The 8,433-nt window shown below is 50.1% G+C and overlaps 1 protein-coding gene across 4 annotated transcripts in view; it reads left to right on the top strand.

The window, feature by feature from the left end:
• Positions 1-2,631: 2,631 nt before the first annotated feature.
• Positions 2,632-8,433, top strand: part of Igf1 (insulin like growth factor 1) — a 67,390-nt gene continuing 61,588 nt past the window's right edge. Inside the window, exons 1-2 of one of the 4 annotated variants that reach the window (XM_005006331.4) lie at positions 2,632-2,900; positions 7,967-8,123. In XM_005006331.4, the coding sequence (XP_005006388.2) occupies positions 2,727-2,900; positions 7,967-8,123 (331 nt within the window). In that variant the 5' untranslated portion in view covers positions 2,632-2,726. 4 annotated transcript variants of the gene reach the window in all.

The raw sequence follows: 8,433 nt of genomic DNA, 5'->3' as shown, positions 1-8,433 counted from the left end.
AGGACCATTCGGTAATTTTAGAATGGCCCTGGAGGCCTCTCCCCGGTGGGATTTCCTGACCTGCGCTTTTCCTGGGCAGTAGATTTACTGCTCACCTTAGACTCTAGTAATAGGTGCCTTCGTTTCTTGCTCTCCTAAACAGGTACAGCACGCAGTCATTAAAAAGTAACAACGTGGCACATTTATGGCCTTTTGGGCTCCCTAGAAAATGGATATTTCTCCAGGAATTATTGCCGCGTTCTGGGCTGGCTCCCCTTCCTCACTGTAGAGAACATTCTCCAAATTGAAATATACGTTAATCACTTCAGGAAATTGCTTCCCCGGTGGAAACCGAGAGCTCCCATCGCAGGGTCTCCACCGCGCAGCTGATGACAATTAAGATCAGTGACATTTCAGGCTTCTTTGATTGTAACACAAAAACTAGGACATAAATTAAAACTCAATTATCCTTTAAGGGTAATTGGGGTTATAAACCACGAGAGCCAGTGTGCTGATGTCACAGGAGGGCCGTGTCTGGTGGGCTGAGCGTTCTGTCCCCAAAGTGGCCTTTGGAGGGAACGGTGGAGGTGAAGGTCATCAATTCCCAGAGCGTCAGAAGAGGAGCGAGCTTCTAGGACGTCCTGGACAGTGGGAGGGGAGGGGAGGTGCTCGGTGGTGTGGTGATTGCACCGGACTCAGCCCCAGACCCTAGCCATGCCTGACTCCCCTTGCTGGGGACGGGGAGGAGATGTGGGTGAGGTTGGCTCCTCCGTTCCGTGTCCCGCATCATCAGAGTCTGAGAGGAAGCCGGCCTCTGCCTCCTCACAAAGGGCGTAACCCTACAAAAGCTTCGGAGGGAAAGAGACTTTGGTAAATTAAGTCATAAATCAAGCGCAGGAGGAGAGCATGACAAAGGGTGACTTGGATTATTTTAAATCCAGGGATCGCCACACATCTGCCAACAGCCACTAGGCTACCTCTGCATGATGTAGTTCCGTGACTTTGGGTCCAATCATGGCCACTGAAACCTCCCAGCCTTGATACCCAAAGCCTCTCAGAGGGCAAGCCTTCCTCTCCCGGCCCGGAATTCAGAAAGGCTTCCCTTGCCCTCTTGTCAGAGGCTCTCGCCACCTCCCACTGTGCTGTGCAGGGGTTTTGAAGAGCGCGGGCTTGCCGTGTGTCTGGCTCTCTCTGCGTCTGTCTGACTAGTGTGAATCAGACACATAATAGGGACTCGTATAACGGTGCTGAATACTCTGCCCAGCACAACTTTGGATTTTTATTTCTTATTTCTGCAAGGTCAACATTGCTGATGATCTTTCCACCACACAGAAGATTTGCCCAAAACCAACCCCTTCCAAACCCAAACATCTCTCCCTCTGAGGGCATCCACCTTTACAAACACATTGCTGGCCACAGGACAACATAAAAAGCCAGACGAAGGCTTCCTGAAGACCTTGGTTTTCCTGGACACATCAATGTCATCGAGTCCCGTGGGAATCTACACCTGACTCCAAGCAAGGTGCGGCTTGTGCCACCATCCCGGGGAGCCACGCCTGGGAGACATCTGGCAAAGCCCTAGGTCTGACCTGGGCTTTTGCAACCTTATTTCATAATCCACTTGCTTATCTACTGCCTCGCCAAACTGGAGAGAAATAGGTACACAGAGTATCAACAAGATATCAGGACCCGATTCTCCACAGCCAAGGCAAATATACATTATAAATAGCAAAATAGCCGGCTTGGACCAGGCTGCCGGCCACTCACCCAGAGCTGGGATTTGAATGACGTCATAACCCTTGAGAGGGTACTGCTAGCACCAGCTGGTGTTATTTAGATTACAGAAAAAAAGGAGGAAGAAAACATACACACAGATGCACACATACACACACACACAAGCACACAGGTTCAAGTCATGCACACACACACACACAAAATCCAGGCAGCAGGAAAAGAGATCCCCCCCGCGCCCCTTGGGGACCCTTTCCTTGGGATGAAGAGGTGACAAGCAGCAGAATGGATGGGCAAAGAAAAAGATCACATTTTTCAGTTTGTTTTACAGCTCAGTATATCCTTTGCCTCACTGCTGGCAAAAAAAGGCGTGAGATGGTGTCCTAAGTGAGCCACCTCGGCATCGCCTCCCCCGTCTGCAGGTCTCAGATGAGCTCATTGCTCTGTCTGGGCAGCTAGGACGAGGGGGGTCACCTACATGTGCTTCCAAACTAACTCACCCCGGCCATTTCGGGGTTAAAATTGTAGGACTCACTGGGAACGCTCCTTTGATCCTTTCTCTCTTAAAAAAAAAATTACATTGGCTGTAAAACACACAATTGCTCCCCGAGCCCCCTTTGTTATCCTCTAATTCTGGTAAGGTGTACGGGCAGACGTGTGTCTTCATGCCGCTTAGAAAGTTAATCAGCAAACATCCTTCTCTGTACGGCAGCAGAATATTTTAACGTCTGCTAACCCTGTCACTAACACACATTCTTTTAAGGGGGAAAAAATGCTTCTGAGCTCCAGTTTTAAAATGCAAAGGTATGATGTATTTGTCACCATGCCCAAAAAAGTCCTTACTCGATAACTTTGCCAGAAGAGGGAGAGAGAGAGAGAAGGCACTGTTACCCCAGCTGTTTCCTGTCTACAGTGTCTGTGTTTTGTAGATAAATGTGAGGATTTTCTCTAAATCCCTCTTCTGTTTGCTAAATCTCACTGTCACTGCTAAATTCAGAGCAGTTAGAGCCTGCGCAATGGCAGAGTCCTCAGCGTTGAAGTGTGACATTGCTCTCAGCATCTCCCGTCTCTCTGCCTCACTATTGCTGCTCCCCAATTCATTTCCAGACTTTTTTCCTCCAGAAGCAATGGGAAAAATCAGCAGTCTTCCAACTCAATTATTTAAGTGCTGCTTTTGTGATTTCTTGAAGGTAAATATTTCTTACTCTTTGAAGTCATTGGGGAATTGTGTGTACATCGGAGACTGTGGGCTTGTGCCTTAGAACTGTTATTCGCTGGAGAATTGGTATTGTCTAGGAACTAGGAGTTTATTTCTAAATTGCTGAACATGCAATCCTGCGGGATCTGACAAAATAGCTCCGGGAAAGAGATGCATTTGCAGAGATAGCTGGAGGAGTAGAAACTGTTGTAAGGTACTTATGCTGAATCCCCACACTTCTGCAGGGTTCCGGTGGTGTCACTGTGGAAGATTCCTTTCAGTCCTGCCTGTGGATAAGGGTTATCGAGCAGGGAGACGAACTTTGAGATTTTTTTCTCTTTTGCAGGTGCAAATGTTTTCTCTGTAAGACCTTGCTCCTATATGTGTATATGTGTGTGTCTGAGTGTGTGTGTATGTGTGTGTCTGAGCGTGTGTGTAATTTGCCAGGATTTTATTTACAAGGCATGTCACAGACAAACAGTTGCATTTTAGATGATAGTAAAGCTTTTAAATCTGATCTTTGGAGCTAAGGACCGGGAACTCTTTGCACTTATGCCCAGAAAGTCAAAGTTAGAGTGAAGTTTGATTTGCTCTCCCGAAAAGCAAAAGAGCCCCTGGACAATTCCTGCTGACCGCGCATATGCCTGGGATTTAAACAAATGCATACTGTAGATGGGAGGCAGAAACTTTCAGGCGGCAGCTTGTCCAACTTTTTTCTTTTAAAGAAGACTTTGCTGGGCAAAATTTGGACTTGGGGTTTCGTGTCGCAATGCTCTGATGATTTTATACTCGGGGTTGTCACATCTTTAGGTAAATCTAGCTGTCGCTCTGAGGGCACTGATTTCTCCTTTCTGTTCCCTGGCACAGTTCAAGTTTCCATTCGCAGCAAAATTATATCCTTCAAGGCTTTTCTTCTTTTTCTCCTTTTTTTTTCAATTTGTAAGCACTTTTAAGCTGCTGTCTCTGGCTCCGGAGGCAATTGCAGGAGGGTTTAATTCATAGAAGGTTCCCGGCGGTCCTCAGTACACTGTTCATTTGCTGCTTTTAAATACTTCACTGCTGGGACTTGTCTCGGCCAAGTAAGTGGCCTGGGAGTTTGGGGCAGACCCGAGTCAGGCACCTGACTCTGCCGTGGCTGCGACACCGGCTCACCCAGCCACCTTTCTCTGCCCGGAGTAAAGCCAGTGTGCAGCTCCACTGTGTGGTCCGGCAGCTGGGGGTGCGTGTCCCTGCTCAGAGGATCCTCAAAGAGGCTGTGGAATGTTATCTCCGCATTGCTTACGAGTTTGGAAAATTGTCTCCAAATGAGCTTTCCCTGCTGTGCGTGGCTCACTTCGCCCAGTGCCGAGAAGTGGCAGCCTGGACTTGTGTTTTGTCACTCGGTGCATCAAGGTGTCCTGTGGTTCAGAGTCAGAGGCCACGGTCTCACGGTAGCAGTCTGAGTCCCCAGATACTTGCCGGTGTCGGAGCCCGGGGAAGGGGGAAAGGGAATTCAGGCATGCGCCGGGGCTCGGGCCACCCTTGTGGACAGCTACCGCAGGCTCACAGCGGGAACCGGGGAGCGGGCTGGGGCAGGGGGGGGCTCAGATCCCAGCTGTGCGGTTTGTGCATTGTTTGAATGGGCAAAAGGCAGCTGACTCGGGCTCTCGGCATACCTGTCTGGGTGACCAAGTGTAACTAGATGCTCCCCCAAACCCCACCCACACCCGCACATGTCTGCAAGTCTCCAGTCCTCTGTTCGCCTCGGCCTCATAACACCCACCCTGACCTGCTGTAAAAGACCTGGAACAGACAAACATGAGTGCACCCCCAGTGAGTATTTTCTTGTGGCTCCTGCCCCACATTTCCCCGGGTTACGGTCCTCGCAGCCCAGACATCTGGAATCAATTGATATTCCATTTATTTCGGATAGAGAGAGAAGTCTTCGGAAAGAATGTGGATTTGTGAATGATCTTTGAGGAAGAGTGTTCTGTATTTTCTTTTCTGCTCTTTTTTCCCCTTTCTCTTTTTCTCTTCTCTTCCTGGCTCTCCCCGTTTCCTGTCCCTCGTTCCCTTTCTTTTCTCTCTCCTCATTTCTCGTGTGGCTGACAAAATAAAAGGCCAAGCAAATCATGAACATATGGGGCCACTTGTTTCAAACTTTTAACTCCTAAGCAAGTTCGTTGTTGTTTCTGTTGTGGGAACATAATGTGATCAACTCTCTCCCGCTCTGTGGGTGTGCTGGACTGTTCTCTGAGAGAAAGGGAAAGAGGTTCTATCTTGTCCTGGAACTATAAGTGCTGATATTTATCTGACAATATAACTCAGTGGAAAAAGAAAGCAAGGACAAGGAAATCCTAGTTAAATATCTTAAGTGTTTTAAATGTTAGAAGAGATTTGTTGTGTGTGTGTGTGTCTGTTGTTGGACCTTAATGTGTTATTCCAAAGATAACTTTTGAAAATACAGTTCTGATATCTTTCAAAGTTCTATACCTGTTTGAGTTGTTGAGTGATTGTCCCCCTGGCTTGCATGAGCACTGAAGATTGAAGGCATGTACCATGCAGGTGCTTGGCTCTCAGTGCCACCTGAAAGGTCACAAAAAACCTAGAGATGGAGAAATGGGTTTAGTGGGACCAAATACATTCTAGAACTGGCCCGCTGCCAGCGGGTGAGAATTTGTTCTGAAAACCAATCCTCGGTTTGTGCTTTTGCACAGGGGCTGCAAACCGGTTGGGTTTGATTTGTTGAGGTTTCCATTGGAAATGTTGAAGGTAAAAACCTTACTGCCTCCTTTAGAGAGAACAGAAATGAGCACTTGGTGATACTGTGCTTACTGTCCACTGTCTCGGTGGCTCTGGCCCCGTGCAGGCAGCCACGTGCAGCCCCTCCTGAGAAGATGGGACGGATGCTTGCTTGGTCTTGTGCTTCTTCCTCTATTTTATGTCCATTATTTATGATGATTTGCAAGTAGAGGGTGCTTTTTATCTTCAGCCGCTTTACAAGCATTAACTAAATATTTACTTTGTGTTAACAAGAATCAGGGGTTTAGGGGTTTCCCCTCAATTTCTGGGGGTGAAGTTCTGGCCACAAAAATGGAAATTTTAATGAGAATGATGGCACAGACTTCGCCACGGACGGCCAAGCCATTGAGTTGTGGGCTCACGGTTGCCAAGGAGGGTGGTCAGGAAAGAAACGCCTGGCTCTGTTTTTGCAAGAGCAATAGGGTTGAAGGGACCCGGCCCCACTACGAGGTTCAAAAGCAGCCGCTCTGTAAAATTATAGCTCCCAGCGTCACCCCGTGACCTCGTAATTGGGCCCCTAACATCCTGTCGGTGGCTCTTACCATGCTTCATGTAGACAGCCCAGGCGAGGCGAAGCTCCTCGCCAGGGGAGCCTTCCTGGAAGAAACCACATCTTGGTGCCACAAGTAGCAAGATGGAAAAACTTAATGGAACGGTCCCCTTAGCACTTCCCTGCTTCTTAGAGGGAGGCGGGGACTTGAGCCGCAGGAACCCTGCTCTTGGCAGGACAGCCACTTGGCCGGGCATCCCTGACTAAGCGGTGCCAACCAGGGGTCCCTAGGTAGTAGCTTTTGCTATAAAATGGATACAGTGACACTGAAATCCCTCCAGCAGATGAAGTCAGAATTCCTGTGACAGAAAAAAAGAAAAAGTGAAAAACGCCTTTGCAGGTTTGAAGGCCAGTGCCCTGCATGTGCAAGAGTCCTCGATGCACGTGCTGGCCTTGGAGAGAGGTGCTTGAGGAGCAGGGCGGAGAATCATTTGCTTAATGTTGGGGCTCGGAAAATGATGTCCCCCGCAGCTCTTTGGCATGCTGACCGCTGTGAGCTCAAGGGAATCGGAAGTTCCAGAAAGCAGAGTCTCTCTCTGGCCTCTCCCGCCTCTCTGTTTCCTCCCCCCAAGGCAGGTCATAGAAACTAGACATGCTCAGCGCCAAAGTTAGCCATAAAAACCTAGAAATATGACTCTGACCTTTCCCTGCCTTTCTGTGGAAGGGCTGGCCATAAAGAAATTCTATGACCCACCTCGCCAGATTGTCACAGGTCCCAGCAGAGCCTGCTCCAGGGGGCCCAGCCCTGTACCAGGACACGGGACGCTACACAGAGAGCCAAGGGGGATGGGGCTGGGCTGCCGGCTCCCTCGGCAGCCACCCCGTGCTAGTTTACATTCCTGCTGGCTGATCCCATTTCTACCTGGCTGTCCGTGCCTCATTGGAGCAAAGCGTAAAAGACTGGGAGTGATCCCTGGGTTCGAGACTCCCCTTTCTGGAGCCTCTCCTGTCTTACAAAACTTGGATGCGATCAATCCACTGTGCTAACCTGCCCTGGGTTACAGTGCTGTCAGAGCCTTGGGCGGGTGAGGGGTGGCATCACACCTTTACCCCCAGCTCCTGCTACAGAAGCCACCCGCTTTTCTAGTTTGTTTTTCTAGTTGATGTGGTGCTATCACACAGATTGGAAATCTCTCTCTCTCTCTCTCTCTCTCTCTCTCTCTCTCTCTCTCTGTCTCTCTCTCTCTGTTTCAAGAAAACCTATAATGATAAGTGCTATTTCCTTTTCTGACCACAGTATCTTCTTCTTAACCAGTAGCCAAGGAATGCTATTCTGCTTAATTTAATGCCATAGACAATACTACATAGGCTACCTGTGGATGGCCAGTTTTTGGAGCATTTAGATTAACAAAATGCATTGGGCTGCAAATCTGTTCTGGGCACAGTTTAACCTGCAGTCATTCCAAAGTGTTACCAGGATCTCAGAGCAGGGTGGAACCCCCTGTCCCACTGGCATCTTTCACTGGCTGGGCTCCTCGGGCCCTCACTCAGTTGCCGTAGGAGCCAGGAGCCAGGGGTTGGGGAGGCCGTGGCCATGGGTCCAGCACCAAGGTGGGTGAGCAGAGTCCTCTGATGCCAAGACAGTGCCCTGTGGGGTCCATGGCCGTGGCTGCCCCTCGGTGCCAGGTCCCTCTGCAGAAAGACAGCCCCAGGCCTGGGAGTCAGGGGTGATCTCGGCCTGCAAAGCCCAGGGAGGCAAAGCTGACCCTCGTCTGCTTCTCCCACAGGGCAGGATGCACGCGGTGTCCTCTTCCCACCTCTTCTACCTGGCCTTCTGCTTGCTCGTCCTCACCAGCTCGGCCACAGCTGGACCGGAGACGCTCTGCGGCGCTGAGCTGGTTGACGCGCTCCAGTTCGTGTGCGGAGATAGGGGCTTCTATTTCAGTAAGTAGCCCTCCTTCCCTCGTGCGGCCCGGGGGCCGGAGCGTGTGGTTCTGAGGGTCTGCAGTCACAGGAGTGTCCTCCGACGCCGAGGGCCCTCATCTCGGCGTTGGTATCGTGTGGCACCTGGGCTTTGGCAGGTTGCACAGGTTGAGGGTGGACCTTCCTTCCTTCAGATTTTGTCCTTACTTCCTGTGGAGGCTCCTGGCCAGCACCACGGTCTGCTGTCACTCTTCTGCTGGTCTGTGAAAGGACAGGACCTTTCAGAATGACCTGGGACACTGAGGGCTTTGCTTTCCAGACCTGTCAGTGT

This window comes from Cavia porcellus, unplaced genomic scaffold (assembly GCF_034190915.1).
Source record: "Cavia porcellus strain 051 isolate PalLab524CR breed Dunkin Hartley unplaced genomic scaffold, mCavPor4.1 scaffold_8, whole genome shotgun sequence".
NCBI lineage: Eukaryota > Metazoa > Chordata > Mammalia > Rodentia > Caviidae > Cavia > Cavia porcellus.
This window is presented reverse-complemented; position numbering and strand designations above follow the sequence as displayed.